Here is a 20781-nt window from a genome sequence, read left to right as displayed (position 1 = left end):
CAGAGGGCTGCAAGCTAGGGATGGGTGATGTTTGTTTCCATGAAGCCTGCTGAGCTGAACAGCTGACCCGGCCTGGCGCGCCTCAGTGGTCCACGCCCAGGTCTCGACACCCCCTTCTTGGATTTCGGTCCTCTCAGATCCTCAGGCTCTGAGGACGGGAGCTGTCTGGGTGTGTTACTCATGCCATTGCCCTCAGAAGCTGTCCAGAGGAGCTCATTTTGGATTCTCCGTCGTGCCACCCTGCTGCAAATTGTAATTAGGTTGGCAGGAAACCTGCTTTCCTCCCAGCCATTCTCAATAAGTCTCCGCTGCTTCAGAGCAGCCCCACCCCTCTCACTTCCCTCCTTCCCTTTGGCTGCCTCAGCATCTTCAGGCGGGTCCCGCATCTCTCCTGTTCCCCTACCAACCCATCTCTATCTTTCGTCCTTTTCAGCTTCTCTAGAATCATGCACCAAACCGTGAAGGAACTGTCACCAAAGTGTAACGTGTCCTTTCTCTTATCTGAAGACGGCAGCGGCAAGGGAGCCGCCCTCATCACAGCAGTGGGCGTTCGGCTCCGGCAAGAAATGAGCAGCTAAGAGCCCTGACCCCCAGCCTGCTGCCCTTCCAGCACTTCTCTCTTCAAGCAGCGACCCCTTATTTTGCCCAGCGAGCTGTGCTGGGAGACGCCGGCACCAGAACCCGCCTGCACCACCGCAGGGAGGAAACCAGAAGCCCACTAACGGCGCGTAACGTAGGGTACAAAATAGAGTGTGTGCTGTTGATAATCTCCCTGCCCTCCAGGTCCCTCCTCACCTGCCTACCACTCTGCATGATTTGATTTCAACCCGGTCGTATGTTCCCCACGTGTGAAGTTTAGTGGCGTCCATTTCTAATTTATGCATTCGTCCAACCGTTATTTATTGGCCCAAGATGAAAAGTCACACCATCTGACAGGCCTTAAGGGCCTCTGCTGCCCGTCCCTGGGGCCCCATCCCCCACGTGCAATGTATTATCACCAGCAGACACTGCCGGGACTTCTCCTCCCATGGGTGCAGTGGCCGCCGCTTCCTCCCGGTGCCGCACCCACTGCTGTCTGGTGTCCCATCTGGGCATGGCAATGCCACTGAATTATGTGTCCGTGGAACTGGTCATAGCCACATTGTGACAGTCTTGCTTTCTGTCTGTCTTGGGGAGGGGAGGTGGGCAGTCCTGCGGGAAAGTGTCTTGTCTCCATTCGGGTAAAAGGAACCAATCAAGAAACAGTACACTCATTGGAATTACCCATCGCTTTTGTGAGCCATGTTGTATGACCTAGTAAACTTTGTACCAATTCAAAGACCCGAGTGATGCTTAATGACTGGGGAGTGGGGAGGATATTGGGGGATGTGGCAAAAACCAAACCCTGGGGAGTTTTGTGGCCTTCTGGGTCGGGGGCAGAGTTTGAACTGAAGGCTGTGTTCTTCAACCTGCAGCCTTCTTTTGGCTCAAGGACTTCTGTGCTCTGCCCGTGTCTTCTGGCACCTGCCCTCCAGGCTCCCTGCTGCAGCCCCAGGGGCCTGCCTTGGGGAGGGATTCCTGCACCCCCACCTCGACCTCTTTCAGAAGGTAAAGGCTTCTGTCTTCCAATAGCCTGCCTTCCTCACCTGTAGCTGGAACAAAGTAGAAGCTTGGCTTGCAGGGGCTGTTTGGGTTTCCCGAGAGGACGGGGCAACACTGGCCCCCGCTGCTCCCACTGTTCCCGAGCAGGTCCTGCCTTCATCATCCTGTCTGCCAACTCCAGGCGAACAGATGAAGAGACGCCCTGCCCCGAGTAGGTGAAGCCTTGTAGCAGCCCTGGGTAGCAGGGTTGTGGTGCTCTCCCCCCGCGGCCCCCCTCACACACACCCCCTTTGAAAACTAACCCCTTCTATGGGAAACTGGCCCTTGTCCAGCCCTTCCATCCCTGCCCCACCTCAGCCTGGAGGGTGCTGTTCCACTCTGTGGCTGCCATTTTGGATTCCTCCCCCCAGGCTGGTCAGCAGACCCCACATTAGCCCACATTCTGGTGCCCTGGGACTGCAGTGCCACGTGAGTCTCCCCGGCCATGGGCACACCTCTGCATGGTCTCCCCCAGGACCGACTGCATGTTCACTTGGTTTGGTGAGACCAGGGTCCCTTTATTGGCACTGCCAGCGCCTACGGCACAGTGATTTTATGGAGAACACAGGTAACGTTAAACTCTAGGTGTGTGTTTCCAGCATTATGTGCTTCTTCTGGAAGGGCCCGAGGCAGGAAGGGTGAGTCAGCAGGCAGAGTGAGGTGTGGACCCGGCTGGGCCTGGAGCTTTCTAGGGGATGGGACGGCTGGTGTTCTCTGCCTGCCAGCCTCTTGAGCAGAAGTAAGGGTGACGGCTGTGTTGCTGACTTGCAGAGGCATTCATGTCAGACGGCTGCCATGGTAGTAATGAAAGTCACGGGTGCTGTTTATGAGGGCTTCCCAGGTGACTCAGTGGTAAAGAATCTGCCTGTCAATGCAGGAGACACAGGTTTGATCCCTGGGTCGGGAAGATCCCCTGGAGGAAGACACGGCAACCCACTCCAGTATTCTTGCCTGGAGAATCCCATGGACAGGAGCCTGGTGGGCTACAGTCCATGGGGTCACAAAGAGTTGGACATGACATAGTGACTGAGCACACACACTGTTTATGAAGCACTTAACATGTATTGGGCTTGCTGATGTATAGGCATCCCTCCCATCATCCTCAGCCTCCCTGCAAAGTAGCTTTGCAGCTGAAAGAGGAAGGCAATGTGAAGGTCATTGTCTTGAGAGCACCCAGCTGAGGCTCCCTTTGACCCTTAACCACCAACTCCCCTGGGGTGGAACTGGGTTCTTAGATGCTAAAGCAGAGAAGCCCTGGATTGGCTCACAGGTTAGGGGCTTTGCAAAATTAAGAAGCTTCTTTCCTTGTGCCTTTATCCTGATAATAAATCAGTGTCCTGGTTGAGTACTGCCCACGGGTGTGTTTTGTTTGGTTCATACAACATGTATAAAAATGTGAGCCAAATTTAACAATTCTGGAAGTTAAGTTTCACAGATTTGGATTTCTGGCTTCTCTTGAAAGATGCAGAGGATCAGTCACATGGCAGCATCTGCCCAGAGCTGATCAGCTACTGTCCCCTTTGGATTCCTATGCCCTCCAGTTTGCCACAGTCCCCACCATTCCCTATTGCCCCAACACTGGAAGCCAGTTATCTTGTATCAATATATCTACAATTTTTCTTTTATACTGGGTTCAATTTACTCATTATGTTGTATGCCCCAGGAAGGCATTTGACCTTTCAACTCCTGGATTAGATAAGTGTTAGCTCACCCTGTCTTTGAATTATTGGATCCCTGAAGCACTGTCTGAAGGGCTAGCTGGGAGAGGCAGTACCCACTGCAGAGTTCCTGGCCCCGTCTCGTCTTCCCATGGATGTACTGAAGGGTCAGGCATGGGCCAAATTTTCAGATGTGGTCCTTTCGACTGGCTACTTCTCAAGGGTGCGGAGCCTCTCCCTGCAGCCAGGCACTAGGCTTCAGGGTTCAGTAGACACTCCAGCCTGGGGGCTTCCAGCCTGCCCGTTGACCGCCTCAGAGGGGGCCAGAACCCCAGACATGAAAAAAATCTCTTTAGTGTGACACCTGTTGACCCTCGTGGAGAGGGATGGAGTGTGGGTCAGCTCCATCTTGTCCTCCTCGGTTGGCGTGACCCAGGGACAGCAACGGAAAGCAAGCCGGAATCCAGAGCGAAACCTGAGGGGTGGAGGGTCATCTTGAGAAATGGAGTGAGGCCAACTTATGGGAACTGCCCTGTGGCTGCCCCACCTCCCGGAGCCGATCTTCCCTCCAGAGGAAAGTTGCTTCGGAAATTCACTCATAAGAGCTCAGGGTCTCTGGAGGACTTCCCTGGTGGTCCAGTGGTTGAGAATCCTCCTGCCAATGCAGGGGACGAGGATTCGATCCCTGGTCCAGGAACTAAGACCTCACATGCCCGTGCAGCTAAGCCTGTGAAGCTAAGCCCGTGACCACAACTACTGAATCCCGAGCGCCCTAGAGCCTGTGCTCCACAACAAGAGAAGCCACTGAAATGAGATACCTGCACATCACACCTAGAGAAAAGCCGGCGCACAGCAAAAAAAACCCAGGGCAGCCAAAAATAAAATAAAGAATTAAAAAAAAAAAAAGAGCTCAGAGACACGTTCTTTAGTGGGTTGGGGTTTTGGAAACAGCCAGAAGTAATCTGGAGCCAAGTCCAAGTTTGAAGTGGGTGATTAAGCTGGACAAGACCATGTGTTATTACAAACAAACAAAAACAAACCAAGTACAATTATAACACAACAGATTTTCTTGTTTGATTTGTTAACTGGCTTCTAAAGGCGTATGCAAAGAGGAATCTTAAGAAATTGGGGCTTTGGCAATGTTGGCTGGAATAAGGATGCTCTCCAAGGGGACTGCTTTGAAAGGAAACATGCACATGGAACTACTAAGTCTGGGGACATTTGCTTAAAGAATAAGTGAGCTTTCCCATGGCAGCACAGAGGGTCCCCACGTAAATGAGAGATCAGAGGAAGGAGAGAGTGAGTGGAGAAGTGAGACAGAGCCAGCAGAAGGTAGACACTGTCCTGTTAGGAGCAGAAATAGATGAGGCCCTGTGTGGTGCAGAGAGAGGCAGACAACTGGGTGGTCTGTTCCCAGGAGACGCAAGCTTCTGTGTTGCAGAAGCGCGGACCTGACGTTGGTTCCTCCCCCTGTAGCTCTAGAGAGTCCACGGTGCAGCCCAATGAACGCCTTTATTATGGGAGCTTCATGGCCACTGTCCCTTATACCTACACTCAGCATATCCCAACCTGAGCTCCCTATCCTCTTCCCCCCATACTCCTGACAGTCATCCTCATCTCAGCTCCTGATAACTGACCACCCGAGAACCTGGAGTCATCCTTGACTTCCTCTCCATCAAATTCTGTTGACTGTACCTTAGCAATCTCCAGATTCTGACCACTTCTAAACCCACCATCTCTTGCTTGGTGGGATTACTGCAACTGCCTAATCCTCTCCTGGCTTCTCCCCCTTACCTTGGGTGTTCCCTCTGCCTGGAACTCTTATCCAGACAGCTACCAGGGCCCACTCAGTCCTCAAATCTGCTCAAAAGGCTCCTCAGTAAGGCCTACACTGACCATCCTGTAAAATTGCAACCATTATGCCCATTACTTCCCCCATTACTTCCTGTCCTCCCTTACCCAGTTCTTCTTTTTTTCTATAGGATTTATCACCTAATACACACTGTGACTCACTGACTCATTAGCTTTGCTTATTGTCTATCTCCACCTGCTCCCCCTAGAAGGTCAGCTCCCTGAGGAAAGGGATCACTGTTTTTGTTCACCAGCATATCCCAAAGGGCCTGGAACAGAGCTGGCACACAAAGCCACTGGAGATTATTTTCTAGAGAAAAGAAGACTGCACCAGGAGGAACAGTCCTACTGCAGAGCTGGTGTCTTCAAATCCTGAACGATCAGAGGTTGTTTCAGGAACTCATAGAGCCCTGGGGTGTTGACTCCCATGGACTGTGTCACTGGGTACCAGTGCATAGACAGAAGGCTGGGGGCCCTCCCTGCTGTGACAGTCCCTGTCTCTCAGTTCTCACTTCTACAACTGCATGGGAGAAAAATGTGTGATGTGGGGATGAGATTACAGACCTTGGAAACACATGGAAGTCTTGTTGTATGAATTTAGGAGAGTTTTCCTTTCTGAGACTCAGTTTCTTTATCTGTAAAATGGGGATAACACCTCCATCCCATTACATGGGTAGCCCTGGTGGCTCAGATGGTAAAGAATCTGCCTGCAATGAATCTGCCTGGAGAAGGGAATGGCAACCCACTCCAGTATTCCTGCCTGGAGAATTCCATGGACAGAGGAGCCTGGTAGGCTACAGTCCATGGGGTATACTTGCCTGTCAGGAGACAATGGAGGGTTCTGATGCCTATTAAACATTCAAAAGATAAAAGTCAGTCTCTCACTTCCTTCTGGCCTATCCCAGGTGGGTAGGATGTCTGAGCAACAAAGGCCCTATTGGCCTTATGAATGGTCTGGATATCTGTGCAGAGAGGTGATAAAAGAGGCCCAAGGTCAATGTCACCCACATCACTGCCTTGTTAAGGCCAGGACTCAGAGTTCACCTCTCACCGACTCTCACCTGGCCCCACCATCCTGAGGCTGAGTGGCCTGCTCTACAAGAAGGACTCCTGGGCACTGGGGCTCCCGCCTGGCCCAGCATCTCCCACCTGTGCACGTGCTCCAGAGCACATGCCAGTCCCTCAGTGAGACTCCACTTCTCTAGACGTACGAGAGCAGCAGGGAGTGAGAACTGGGCTCCTTCCTCCCTGGCAGTCTCTGCCAAGGTCATTTCCTAGCGCCCCTGAAAGCCCCTCCTGTGATCTTCCAGGGAGCAACCCATTTCCCCTCCAGCCGCGGCCCCAGCCCTCAGGCTGAGTGCTTCATTTGCTGTGGCTGGCACTGTTCTCGCCTACAGACAGTCCTCAGTGCCTCCTCAATGTAGAAAGCTCTTAAAAACATCAGTACCTCCCTCCTTCTTGTTGTTGTTTCTTTTGTCTTTATTGAATTTCTTACAATATTGCTTTATATTTTGTGGGTTTTTTTTGGCTGATAGGCACGTGTGATCTTAGCTCCCCAACCAGGGATCAAACCCACAACCCCTGCATTGGCAGGCAAAGTCTTAACCACCGGACCACTAGGGAAGTAGCCAAGTCCCTCCCTCCTTTACCTGGCTCCTTCCTTCCTCCCTCTCTGGCTGTCCTTCTGCCTCTCTGCCCCTCCCTCCATCTCTCTGTCCCTCCCTTCTCTCTTCTCCTTGTCCCAGGTGCAGCCCCCGGAAGAAAGAGCAGGAGCAGGCGGACCTGAAAGCTGTGGCCTGGGCATCGGGCAGAGCTTTGGGGAGGGGGTGGGGCTCCAGCGAGGATTATGCTGGGGGATCCCTGTGAGGATGGCAATCCCATGGGGGTGGGTGGCGCTGTGCAGGGGGGTCCGGATGGAGCCAGGCTGAGGAGAGGGGCTGGGGGGGGGGCTCACCTGTGGTTGAGGCAGCAGTAGATGATGGGATTGTACATGGTGGAGCTCATGGCCAGCCAGAAGAGCGCCAGGTAGACCTGCTGGATGAACTTGCGGCAGTAGATGTCCTCCTGGAAGGTGCCCAGGATGAAGTAGAGGTGGTAGGGCAGCCAGCAGATGGCAAACGTCACCACCACCAGCACCATGGTCTTCACGAACTGGGCCAGGAGACACTCCGGTCACTCCGCAGCCCGGATGCCCCAAGACCCACCAGTCTTCCTGAGGGTGAGGGTGGGGCACCCCTCATGCCAGCCTGAGAAGCCCTCAATAATCAGGTCCCCCAGAACACCTGCTACCCAGGCACTCCTGGGCCCTCTACCTGAGGGCTTTTGCTCAGGCTGGTCTCTAGGCTCACACTGCTGTCTTTCCTTCTTAGTCCTCACTCCTCAAAGCCCAGTTCAATGCCTCCTTCTCTAAAAGGCATCCTGGATCCTTCTTTGAGCAAAGCAGTTCCCTTCCCTGGAGAGTGGATGAGCTCTCGCTCCTAACCCCATCCTTTGGAGAGACCCTGCCAGCTATGGGTCCGCAAGACCCCCACTCGCTGCAATCTGTGTCTGTCACAACCCAAAGACCAAAGGCAAGTCGGCCGGCCTGGGGAAGCAGGAATGAAGGCTCTGGCCAGAAACTTGGGACAAACGCAAGGTACAGGCAGAGTCTACCCTCCGCGGCGCCCTTTCGCCGGTGGGCCCGGAATGGCCGATGCCGAGGCGTGGCCAAACTTCCGGCCCCGCCCTGACCCCGCCCCCTCCGCCCCCGGAGTTCACCTTCTTCTTGGCCTGCAGGTGGCGCAAGTTGGCACCATGAGCCTGGTGCCCAGGGACAGAGCGTCTCCAGAGCGTGAGTCCGATGACACTGTAGGCGACGAACATCACCACGAGAGGCAGGAAGTAAATGAGGGCGATCACTACGAGATGGTACCTGGAGGGAGAGTCAAGGGCCTGGGCACTTGGCGACTGCCAGAGCTCAGTCCCCAGGACCTTGCAGTGCCCCTGAGTTTTCCTGACAGGCCACCCCGGGGGCCGCCTCCCAAGACCTTGGTTTAATTTTTTTTTTTTTTAAGGCAAACCGACTAGCATATGTGCCCAGTGAGGGCTTCCCCTGCCGCAAAATGGACACCAGTGTAAGCTCTGAGTCCTTCCAAGTGGCAGAGAAGTTATCAAACGAGGAAATAAATAGGAATGAAAGAGTTAACCAATAAATTTGTTTAAAATTTATAATGACATTAAGCACAAGTGAAAGTGGCTCAGTCGTGTCTGACTCTTTGCGACCGCACGGACTGTATAGTCCATGGAATTCTCTAGGCCAGAATACTGGAGTGGGTAGCCTTTCCCGTCTCCAGGGGATCTTCCCAACTCAGGAATCGAACTGGGGTCTCCTGCATTGCAGGCAGATTCTTCACCAGCTGAGCTATCAGGGAAGCCCCATTAAGCACAAAAGAGGAAGTAAAATTACATATCCCACCCCTACCACTATTAACGATTTGGAATGCTTTCTTCCAGAATCATGCATTATATGTGTGTATATACACATGTATTAGATACATTATGTATATCATCTATATCTGCATCTGTCTGTCTAAATAGATTTCCGGGAGTTGATGTGTTTCTATCCTGCACCAGCATCCCTACCAGGGAATGGGGCAGTGAAGATGGGCCACACTGTTCAAGCTGTCGGATCACCTCTTCCTGACTGTGAGCATTGTTGGGAACACGGCTCACATCAGCAGACACACTTTCTGCTGTGAGCAAGTGGCCTGGAACACCACTGATGGTGCTCATCCAGTCCCCATGGCGGACACCCAGGGCTGTGCTGAGGCCCTTTTATTTCCTTTGGGGTAAAGGACATGCATGCTGCCCCTTCTGGTTTCTGAGTGGTGCTGCAGTCACGCTCCAACAAGACCCAGGCAGGAGCATTTGGTGGATGGACCCAAGACCCCTGGCCCCATGTGACCTTCTTCTAGGAAAACTGAGGTGTTCCCAAGCCACTTCTCTCCTCCACGTGTGCCAGCCTTTCTGGGCCCCTTTCAAGAGGGGCTGCCACCTGGAGAGAGGAGAGCAGATGGATTCTTCCCTGAATACCTTCCCTAAAACCTGAGTTTAGAATTCAACTTTCTAATTACAAAATGTCTGGCACCTCCTAGACACCCTGATCCCCATCTATCCTACTGTGGAGCAGGTAAGGAGACGAGGAGCAGTGAGTGCCAGGCCCCTGTCACCTTTGACTGTGAGGTCACAGATAGACCTTGAGGATCAGCTGAGCCATCTGCCTCAGTGTCCAGATCGAGGAACTGAGGCTCAGAGAGGCACAGGAAGTCTGTGTCATGTGAAACAGCTCTACAGACTTAACACCTAAATGATTTCCCTTTCACTGAGAATCAGCCCTGTGGAGTCAGAAGACCTGGGTTCTTGTCCAACCTCTAATTTAAAGCATGACCTTGGGCGATCAGATCTCTCCTTCAGTCTCAGTTTCCCCATTTGTAAAACATGGAGATAATCTCCAGCATGCTTCCCGAGTATGAGTGATGCCCCTTTGTTGCCTCATTCTTTCTTGGGTTGGTGCAGGATGGGGATTCACTCTGGGCTAAGTTCCCACCAGAAGGAAGAGCCAAGGAGCTTTGGGGACCATCTTCTAGGGCCTGCCATTATCAGGAATGGCTTCTCCCACAGCTGAGACTGCCTTTTTCTTGGCATTTTGATTTTGCAAGTGTATGTGCATTTCCCTGGAGAGGGGATCTGTCATTTTATCAGATTCACACACACAGAATGTGAGCCTGTAAGGATGGAGCCCCCAGTCTAAACCTCAGAAGCTCTCTAACCCAAGAATGAATAATAAATTCTCACACACAAGAAACCAAGCTTTGGCCCAAATCCTCTCAGAATTCGAAGTATCACCAAAGGATACCCTCCTAGCCCATCTCTGCCCTCTTGCTTTCTGCCTTCGTCTGAATCAGGGTCGCAAATCACCGACCCCAGAAAACTGGGGTACCCTGGTACTGGTTGGTACCCTGAGTTACTACTCCGAGCCTCCAGGAGAAAAGCTCCATGTTAAGGTGGAGAAACATCGCCCCCCAGTGGCCAGTCTCGAAATGTTCTGCTCCCATCCCTTCCCGGAGCCAGGAAGAGGGGCGCGTCCCTACATGGACACCGCCCACGGAGCATTGGATCCTGAGAACGTGGGGGTACAGGGTGAGGCCAAAGACCCATGGCAGGGCCTGCCCTCGAAGCACAGCAGTCCCCAGGAACAGGCTTCTCAGAGGAATGGCGCCTTCTGGCCAGTGCTCGGGACTGGAGGAGAGGTAGGGGCCGGCGCTGGGAAAGGGCTGTCACGGGGGCGGGGAGGGGCCTCAATTGTCGCCGTGATCTGGCGGCTCTGGGCTCAGAGCGTGTACAGACTTATGCTTGCGGTAGCCAGGCTTTTCTTGGACTAAGTCTGACGGGTTTATTTTCGTTTGTTCCCGTTTAAACGACCACATCCTGGGCACAGGTTCTGCTGCAGGCTCGGTACTACGTGCCTCACAACAACCCCTGAGCAAGGGTCTCTTGCGAATCTCTGAGAGAGAAAGAGCCAAAGGCTCAGAGAGGTTAAGTGACTCAAAGGATCCTTGAGCCAGCAGGGGACAGAGCAGGATCCAACCCGAATACTGTCGCCAGAACCTCAACCGATTCTTTATCCTCTATTTTGAATTTCCAAGGTGCTTGGGGATGACAGAGCCACGTGAGAACTAGGCAAACTGAGGCCCAGAAAAGGAAAGGACTTATCCAGGGTCACACAGCAGCTGCACCAAGTCTGAGTTCTGCTTTCTGCCCCCATCCCCTAGCCCATGGTGCCTGCCTCAACTTAGGCTGTCTCCAGGCTCCTCCTGAAAACATCCCAGGCTCCATCATCTGCTCTTTCTTTCTGCCTCAGTTACCCTGATATGCCCCTTATTTAAGCAAGAGTGTTGAGGAGATTGGGCTCTGAAGCAGGACTGCCTGGATTTAAATCCTTGATCTACCACTTAATAGCTGTGTGGTCCTAGGCCCTTAATTTTTTTAGTGCTTTGGTTTCCTCATCTGAGAAATGGAAATAATAATAATACATACTCATACTGTTATGAGAATTAAATGAGTTCATGTATGTAAAGTGCTTAGACCAGACCTGACGTTTACTGAGTGCTAAGTGTCACTTTGAGTTGATACTGTGCTCACATTGGAGAAGGCAATGGCACCCACTCCAGTACGCTTGCCTGGAAAATCCCATGGACTGAGGAGCCTACCTACAGTCTATGGGGTTGCCAAGAGTTGGACACGACTGAGCGACTTCACTTTCACTTTTCACTTTCATGCACTGGAGAAGGAAATGGCAACCCGCTCCAGTGTTCTTGCCTGGAGAATCCCAGGGATGGGGGAGCCTGGTGGGCTGCCATCTAAGGGATCACACAGAGTTGGACACGACTGAAGCGACTTAGCAGCAGCAGTGCTCACATTATCCCCCGTCCACTCACAGATACCTGTGCACTCACACTTACACACTGCACATGTGTACACCATGAATGTGCATGCACGCACACACAGGTGCACGCACACACACCCTGTTCCCTCACCCCCAGGCCTTACAGAAGGAGCATCTTGCCGCCGCTGTCTTCAGGCCAGGCCACCACGCACTTGGTGGCGCCCTCATCCATGGTGATGGTGGAGTAGAAGCACTGGGGGAAGGCGAGGGCCAGGGCCACCAGCCAGATGCCAGCAATGACTGCTCTGGTGCCAGGAGCTGAGAGCCGGGGCTGGAAGGGGTGGACGATGGCCATGTACCTGTGAGCAGAGGGCGGTGTGAGTCGTGGGTGCACTCCCATCAGACCAGCCTGCACCGCCTCTTCCCAGTCCAGGCCCACACTCTCCAGCCTATTCCCCGCACCCCGCTGGTGACCTGCAGAGAGCTGCCGGGCTGGTGACGGTCTTGTCGACACATGGCACACTAGTGCCCTAAACCTCTGTCCACCTCATCACCTTCTTCTGAGCGTGGACATGCTCTCAGAAGGCCACAAGAGGGCAGTGTGGCCACACCAGAAGTCCATCTGGGGCGTTGTCCTGCAGCTCTGCCCTGCCGAGTTCCTCAGCAGCCCAGCCTCTCTTCTGAACCCGAAGGTCTTCTGCACAAAGCCCAAACAGTTGCCCACCAGCTGTCTGCAGTGGAGAAAGTGCTCTACATATGCAGAAATGACCTTGGTCCTAGATGACCCCCCCGAGCCTTCCTTTCTGGGATTAATCTGAACCTTCAGACATGGCCAGGACGATAAGACAAAGCTCAAATCCCACCCTTTCGCTGATCCTGACATACTGACATCCTGATATACTACCTGCCCCACCCCAAAACACAAACCCTAGCGCCTCGAATCCCCTATCCCCTTTCTAATATTTTCCCATAGCCCTCATGACCTCAAAATACAATGCAAACTTTATTTAGTCTTGTGTTTCTATTTAAATTTTCACCAGGGCAGGCATCTTTATCTGTTTTTACCTGAATGTGCAGAGCAGTATCTGTACATAGTGGGCACTGAACGTAAGAATGAATGAAGAAATGGATGGACGAGTCTCCATTATTACCATCCTGACCTGAGCCACCATCTTCCCTCCCCTGAGTTACTAGTCAACCGCCTCCTGCCTGTCTGGACTCCTGGCTTCCACCCTGCCCTCTACAGCCCATATTACCCAGCCCCCAACCTGAGCTTTAAGGCGGAAGTTCCATGAGGCCATGCTTTTCCCACTGCTGTATATTCCCCAGTGTCTGAGACAGTGCCTCAGATACTTACTGAGTGAATGAGAAAGTCTTAGGTGACTCAGACCTGCCAACCTCCTGCCCTCCAACCCCTCCAGAGCCTTGCTCTGCAGCCCCGGAGATTACAGCACCTGGGAGGTAATTGGCCCCATCGTAATTATGTGGTAACTGCATGCAGTGTTTAATTTTCCCCTCACATAATCTATCTAGGAATAGGAAACAAAATAAGCAATTTCCTTGTAAAAGAAAGAAACCAAAACAAAAATCAACCCCAGAGAAGAACACTCCAGAAGGTCCCTAAGACACTGTTCTTCCCCTAAAGCCTTGAACAGCCATCTAGGGCAAAGTTCTTTCTCATGTCTAACCTTATCCTTTCTCGTCTCAGTTCCACAGTCCTCTGTGAAACTATTCCAGATGCATAGTTTAGGATCATGAACAGGTTAGGAGGCAATTAATGCCCTGGGTTCTACACTTAACTTGCTGTGTGACTGTGGGCGTGGTATCAGCCCTGTCTGAAGCCAACACAGCGAACCGGCCCCCCCCAGCTGCCCCACTACCCCGCTGCCCCTTCTTGCCTGTCAGCAGCAATGGCAGTCATGGAGTAGATACTGACGAACATGGCTGTGATGGGGAAGAGGTTCTGGAAGTAGCAGAAGGCACGGCCAAAGTACCAGATGTTGTGGCTGGCGTAGACGAAGTTGAAGGCAGCGTTGAAGGCAGCCATGCAGAGGTCGGCCAGGGCCAGGTTGACGATGAAGTAGTTGGTGACTGTGCGCATCCTCTGATGGGCAAGAATGATCCAGATGACTGTGGCATTACCCATCACAGCCACCAGCACCAGGGCCAGGTAGGCTGCGGTCCACAGTGCCAGCTGCCAGCCGGGCATGGAGAAGGCTGTGATGCCCGTGGCATTGCTGTCAAGGCCAGACGAGATGTTTATATCGGTCATCACGACACAGGCCCCCATGGCCGCCTCTGAGTCTGGGACAAGGGGTAAGGCTCCTCAGCTCCCTCCAGGCCCTCGTTCCCTGTGGGAACACACAAATCCTCTCTGAGTGTGGGGAGCAGGAGGAGTGGGTGCGGAGCCAGGCGCACCCAGGGAGCTGGGGGGTCACTCCCAAGTCTCAAACAGAGATGAGTTAGGCTGAGCAGACAGCCGGGTCCAGAGCCCTAGGCACTTCAGATTCCCATGTCCTGGCCAGCCTTCTCCAACGTCACGTGGATATCTAGAATCCAAGATGTGGTCTCAGAGTAAGAGGCATCCTTCTAAATCATCAGCCTGCGTCTTCACTGCAGAAATGGAAAAACAGATTCCAAGTGGGGACCAGCCCAGGTCATGTAGTAAGTTGGTGATAAACTCGAACCCAGGTCCCTCCTAATGTGGTTCAGGAGACATTAGGGATCAGATGTGCGCAAAGCAGCTGTTTGGATCCCGCAGGTCAGTTGTGCAGCAGGCTGTCTCTCCAGGCGCTGGGGTGCAGGCGGGGAGGCTGTCCCGCTACTATCCGGGCGGGGCCGTGCGGTGCAGGGCGGCGAGGGCCTTGGCAGAGGTGCTGTCTTCTCACGAGCTGGGGCTTTGCCTCCGCCCTTTGCCCCACCTCCCGCATGGATGGCCAGGCTTCATCTCTTGAGGAAAGATTTAGGACTGGCTGCTGAGGCAGGGAGAGACCCAGGGAAAGTTGAGGGGGTGTCAGGGGTGGGGCCTGGCATGGAGGGCACAGTCCTCAGTAGGGTGTTTACATTCAGCGGGGCTGGAGCTTCGTCTAGAATGTGACTAGGGGCACGGGCTTGGGAGCCTCAGGGACTCCAGGCAAGGACTCCTAAACCTTTCCGAACTTCAGCTTCCCCATCTGAAAAAAATAGGAGCGATACAGTGTGCATCTCACAGTGTATTGGTGAGTTTTAAATGAGATAGTGTATACTAAGTCTGCTTAGCACAGGAGCTGACACGTAAAAGGTGTGACAAGGAGTCCCAGCCCTGTGGGAGGCCCCCGGGCCTGCTCAGGGCTCTGTGACCAAGACGGAACGCAAAGCACGTCCAGCACGTTCTCGGGTGATGTTAATGCTGCTGGCCCAGGGACCTCACTTTGAGAACCACTGTCTTAGGACAAGGACAGGGCTCACCGCCTCTCCTGTGAGCTCCAGAAAACCCCGAGGGGCGGCCCGCAGACTCCACTCTTGCGCGCTGACTGTGTGATGTGTCGGGCACTGCCTGAAGCTGCTGTCTGAGTGACTGTATGTGTATGTGACTGGCATGTGTAAGCGCATGCACATCCGTGCACCTGTGCACACCCGTGGGGGTGTAGACCATCAAGACCCGGCAGCCTCAGGAGGGCAGGGCATGTCCCTCCTTAACGCTTGGAGGGTTCTCAGTCACCAGCATGGGCAGCCCTGCTGTGCAAGTGCGTGCTGTCTCCTTGGACTCCAGCCAGCTTCCGGGGACCCCTGCTCTTCCCGTGGGTGTGTATACTGTAGGACCCTGGGCCTCCTGCCCTCCCAGAGTCAGCTTAGGACACAAGGGCTCCCACCCCGGCCAGGCCATGGGGCAGAGGGAGGCCTGTTCCCTGTCTGGATTGGGCCACCATCCTCTGTTTGGACAACTGCCTTTTGCTGAACGACCTCTGCCTCTGATGTCTTTTGGCAGGAGAGCTGCAGACACTCCAGTTCGGGGCTTGTTTGTCTTATGCTTCCCTGACCAGGATTTTGGAGGCAGAATGTGTAGAAATAAGGATGTAAGCTGGGGCAGCCTACTCTGTTGGTGGTTCTGCCTCCTCCTCCAGGCTGTCAGAATTTGTTGAGTTTCAGGTACACGCAGAGTGCAAGGATAGGACACCGACGCGTGTCACCCATCAGAGAAGCCCCAAACAGTACCCGTTTCTCCTCCCCGCCAGCATCCCACCACCTCCAGTGTTTACGTGAGGATTATGTTTTGGAGCTGTTAAATCTAAGAGTTTTATTTCCCCCTTAAATCATGTGCTCTTGTAGCTTTCCAACTATGTACTGGTGGCCTCGTAGAAGGAGAGGGTGGGGGCCACCCTGGACAGAGGGGCACGCAGAGCTGGCCTGCGGAGTCCATCACTAAACAATGGTCGTGAAAGCCGGTCTTTCTCAAGACAGGAAAACATTCTGAATTCCTTTAGCTCCTCTGCATACGTCCAGATTCCAGTTTGGTCCTCGAGGACTTGTATGGGAAGTTTCCTCCATCAGGAAGTGGAGGAGATTGCTGCCCATCAGTTCTGTTTGGATGGGCTGAGCAGTGGCACAGGTTGGGTACCCCGGGAGGCTACTCTGGTTCTGACTTTAGAGTGCAGGATGTTTATTAAGGAGCACATGGGATCAACCCCTGGGGAAGGGAGGGGAGAGAAGCAGGTGTGGGCAAAGGGGGTGGCTGAGCAGTGATGGTGAGACAGTGGCCTTGGACAGCCCCAGGTCAGATCACTCTGAGCTAGAAGGACCCATTAGAGTTACCCTCATGGTTTGTGCTATTGTGGTTTTGAAGCTGGAGTCCTGAAGACTAGAATGGGAGAGGAATTGTACTTCAGGGAGTTTGGAACAGAAGGTGGGAACTGCTGCAGGTGTAAGGGATGGGAGAAAGAAAGGGGTTCCAGGAAGTGCTGTGGCCCAGGTGCCCCTCAACAGTGTCCCAGAGATGCCTTTGGCAATCGCCCGACCATGTCTCTGGCTGAGCTTGGACCACCTGGTCACGGCTTCAGCGGGTCACACGTGGCTGCAGGTCATCTGGTCACCACGAAGTTCACCTGGGCTGGGCAAGACGAGGACAAGGACAGCACAGTGAGCTGTTCATTTGGGTGAATGAATCCCATTTGAAAAATCAGCCTTCATTCTGAAACTATGCCCTTCTTGCTTTGGGGGTTGAAATATCCTTTTTTTCAGGAAATAATGGTGATGGCAGATGGTAGTTGCCTCCCTGGTTTTTCGTTTCCTTTTACGTTTCTTACTCAGTGGAATACCATGCTGATGAGCTGTATGGTCCCCTCAGTTAGGTGTTTTGGTATTTTATTGGTCCATGAAATTCAAAGACACAGGAGTCCTGATCTAGTTCCTCATTTGGAGAAGCGAGGGCGAGCCCCCGAGAGGAGTAGGCTGGCCTCGGGTCCTCTGGCCTGTGAAGGGGGCCGCTTCCTGATGGCTTCCCCCGTCCTGCTCAGTCTGCACTGCCTTGCCTGCCTCTGCTCTCATGAAGCCACTTCTTGGTCACCTCCTTGTCACACAGGTGGGGAGCTCCTCAGGGCCTGGGCTGTGTCTAGTTTATGTCTTTTGTCCAGGAGAGCAGCGAGCATATCGCAGGTACCCTCTAAATGTGGACTGAATGAAAATGATGAACCAGATTTAAAATGACTCAGGGGTGAGGGATGGTAAATTGTATATATTGCATATATCATCTATTTATCTATCTATCCATAATGCTGCAGCTTAGTGGTTCAGTTGTGTCTGACTCTGTGACCCCGTGGACTGTAGCCTGCCAGGCTCCTCTGTCCATGGAATTTTCCAGGTAAGAATACTGGAGTGAGTTCCCATTCCTTCTTCAGGGGATTTTCCCAGCTCAGGGATCAAACCCGAATCTCCCACATTGCAGGCAGATTCTTTACCGTCTGAGCCACCATGGAAGCATCTATCTATAATAGGTAGAACATATCTAATAAAGAGACAGATGCTTGACAGATAGATAGATGTGAAAACCTTAAACTAATGGGAGTGGCAGTGATGGGATTTTAGGGAACTTTGAGTGGGCAGGGCAGTGTAAAACCTGGCACACTGGCACACAGTAGGTGCTCAATAAATCTCAGATGAATACATGAATAACAAATAATGAATAAAGTTTAGAACATCACTCGGTCAGGGGTGATGGGAGTAGCATTCTTATTTTCACAGAATCTAAAACTTAAACTAAAAAAACATGTCTGTGTAGGTCAGGCAGAGCTTTTGGAGGATGCTGAGTGTTTCCACAGCATCTTAGGATTTATTCCTCATAGTTTGCCCCACCTTGTCCACAAGAGGGTCCCAAGATGTGGCCCCTTTAGAAGATGAACTCTGGGCCCCCCACCCCCCTGGCCTGAGCATCAGTGGCCCAGAATCTGGGACTTCAGCTGGGAGAGGGAGAGTTGCAGTCTGCCAAGAGCACGCGCTGCAGCTGACACCTTTTTTAAACACTGTGAGTGTGATGGGGTGGTGCCTCCCCCTAAAAGCCTGAAGTTTATCTAGCCAGAGAAGAGAGGCCATGAGTGTTTACATCTGCTGCGGTGCTGGTGTACACAGAGCTCAGAAGCTCTTAACACCAAACGGGTTCATTTCCCAACGTCAGGCTTCTGCAAAATCTGCCCATCTATGGCAGGCCTAGGAGGAAGTGGGTGAGGCTTGCCTAGGAGGGGATTGCTAGTTAGGTGACTGGGGTCATCCCAGAGGCAGCCTGGGTGTTGCAGACAGAGGGGACTTGGTGTCTGCCCTGGTACTGGCAATTGTGCTGTCGTGAGGAAGGGGGGAATGAATGAGGAAAGGGGGGTGACAGAGAGTCAGGGATTCTGCTGAAAGGTCTGAGTCCTGGGCCCTGCAGGGGGCCTCTCAACTGGACTGGGAGTGGAGAGACTCCCTGCAGTCATCCCAGAGTTAGGAGAAAGCATCATGTCTCTACCTTCAAGAAGCTTCCAGCCGAGATGGAGAGCCAGATCCCGGAGGAGCAGAGAGAGCTTACCACCCCTGTACTATCTGTCCCTCTCCACTCCATCCTCCGCCACAGTGACCTCTTAAAACACTATCTGACCACGCACTTCCTGCTTGAAACCCTCAATGAATCCCCATTGCTCTCTGGTGTTGAGGGCCAGCGTGAGGAACTCCGCCCATGGCAAAGTCATGAGGAAGGAAGCTTGGCATACGCAAAGGCGTGATCAAGCCTCAGGAAACCCCCTGTTCCCGAGCATCTACCCCAAAACCAGAGTACTTTACGGGGAGCTCTCCCCCATAACCATTTCTCTCAGAGAAGGAGTTAACTTGCAGCTCCAGTTAATAAAAATTCCTGGGCGTGACAAGAGTGTTTCAACTTACGAACTCTGAAGGTTCTCTAGCCTGCCTGATCAGGCTCGTCTGGCCACATGTGATTGTTTACAGCCTCCCAACAGTGAGAGGCACGGGATGTTTTAAAACTTTCTAAAAACAGACTCTTTTGAGAAGTTAGAAGATCATTAGTATAGTATTAGTAGGATGATTAGGAATTATATTGGTGAAGGGTTTTTTCATTTGTCCTGCCAATAATTACTGCTAATTCCCTGCCCTGGGTGTGACAAGGATGTCTCAGGTCAAACCTCTCTGCTGACAGACTAGCTTGTGCGACAGCCCCTCAGCCATAAACAGCACAGAGAGTTTCGAGTATTAGCATAGGGCTTTTTTCATTGATGAGTCAATAATTGCCATCAGGCCTCCATATCCTTAGGCACCTGGGAATATATTAATCAATGTATTTGGAATATAGAAAAGGAAATATAGTAGTTTTTTGATGTTAGCAATACTAGACTTTTTGAGTTAATGAATCTTCTCTTTGGTTATAGATCACTGTACTTTGTTATAAATCACTATAAATCACTGTGTCCTTGCTATGCAAAAATGTAACTTTATCACTATCTTAAAACAAAATAGATCTTAAGGGGAACATTGGTGTAGGGTTTACATTTGTTGAGCCAATATTTGCTGCTAAAACTTCATATTCCTGCCCTTATAATGAATATAACTAGCATATAGGAAAAATAAGTATTAACCTTTAAGATTAATCATGTTAAACCTTAGGTTAAGTAAATTCCTTTCTTGATTGTAACTCACTACACCCTCACCCTATAGGAATGCAACTTTATTTGGAGGGTGGCGCCTGATTTAAGAAAAAATCACCCCTGGAAAAATAAGTTTTCTGGTTAACTGACTGATATCAGAAAGAGCCATAAAATGTCAGCAGACCTCATGGCTAAAAGATGATGAAACTCATAAGACCTTTGTATAATTTTATATGAAGCACCTGATTGTGACAAGGGTCAGGTCTGCTGACCCCCACGTGACTCTGTATTCATCCCTATGTATAACAAAAAGGTATATAAACAAACCTGAAAAATAAAGAAATCGGATCAGTTTCCAGAAAGACTGATTCCCCCATGTTGCTTCTTTCTTGCTCCCGTTTTTCTGGCTGAATTCCCATCTGGAGCATGGATGCTATTCCACGTAATCCAAGTTATTCAGCCTCTTTTTCTCCACTAATCTTCCTACTACACTGCGGGGGACTGCCCGTGAAGGGTTAAGTCTTGGGAGCTGCTCGGCGTTATGCAGAGCCCTAGGACATGTTCCTAAGCTCCCTGTCCCGCCCCCCTGAAGAATTTATTACCCTTAAGGCTCCAGGACGTTTGGTTCTTGCAACATTTCATAGAAGATAGATTAGCTTACTGATAGAAGATAGATTATCTATTTGTGATGTACACAACGGTAAGGGTCTTGTGATTGTATTTGGAGATTAAGAACAATCTTGTGAATGTCAGAAGTCACGTACTTTATCCTATATATACTGCAGCACAATAAAGGAAAGCATCAGCCATTTTGGTCTGATCCTCTCAACCCCATCTTTTGTCTCTCTCTTATTTTTCTTAGCGGGGACGCTCCGTTCTCTCCCTGTGCAGGTGCGACTCTTGCTTGTGCTGGCCGCGGCACTACACTATCCATTTCTAACCTCTCTATATCTGTGATTAAATATGTATTTTTCCAAAGACGCTGACTCCGTCCCCACCTTCGAATCACCCTGGATCCACCAGGGCTGGACCCTGGCACTCTGGGTTGAGGAAAATAGCCTCATTCCTTTACTGCTAATTCTTTCTCAGGACCACTTTCCCCTTGCTTCTTTTAGCAATAAAACCTCCC

General features: G+C 51.9%; 2 protein-coding genes across 2 annotated transcripts in view; one reads left to right on the top strand and one right to left on the bottom strand.

Annotated features, from left to right (window-relative positions):
- HK1 (hexokinase 1) overlaps window positions 1-1318 on the top strand; it is a 72199-nt gene extending 70881 nt beyond the window's left edge. Inside the window, exon 18 of the mRNA XM_018042326.1 lies at window positions 434-1318. Within this exon, the coding sequence (XP_017897815.1) occupies window positions 434-578 (145 nt within the window). The 3' untranslated portion in view covers window positions 579-1318. The remainder of the gene's footprint in view (window positions 1-433) is intronic.
- On the bottom strand, window positions 2663-14302 carry TACR2 (tachykinin receptor 2). Its single transcript, XM_005699135.3, has 5 exons — window positions 13452-14302; window positions 11718-11912; window positions 7887-8040; window positions 7084-7280; window positions 2663-3753 (listed from the first exon to the last, which is right to left on the bottom strand). Exons 1-5 carry the CDS (start codon window positions 13841-13843, stop codon window positions 3537-3539), a joined length of 1155 nt encoding a protein of 384 aa, XP_005699192.1. The 5' UTR covers window positions 13844-14302; the 3' UTR covers window positions 2663-3536.

Source organism: Capra hircus, chromosome 28, assembly GCF_001704415.2.
Source record: "Capra hircus breed San Clemente chromosome 28, ASM170441v1, whole genome shotgun sequence".
NCBI lineage: Eukaryota > Metazoa > Chordata > Mammalia > Artiodactyla > Bovidae > Capra > Capra hircus.
The sequence above is the reverse complement of the archived record's forward strand: the minus strand, read 5'-3'. Positions and strand labels throughout refer to the sequence as shown.

Bases quoted from the DNA above. Each gene is read 5' to 3' on its own strand.
- TACR2 (XM_005699135.3), bottom strand. From the start codon at position 13,843: ATGGGGGCCTGTGTCGTGATGACCGATATAAACATCTCGTCTGGCCTT. The intron at 11,913-13,451 runs GCAAGAAGGGGC...CTCTGCTCACAG, and splicing joins ACTGCCATTGCTGCTGACAG to GTACATGGCCATCGTCCACC. The intron at 8,041-11,717 runs GTAAGGCCTGGG...CTCTCCCTCCAG, and splicing joins GGCGGCAAGATGCTCCTTCT to GTACCATCTCGTAGTGATCG.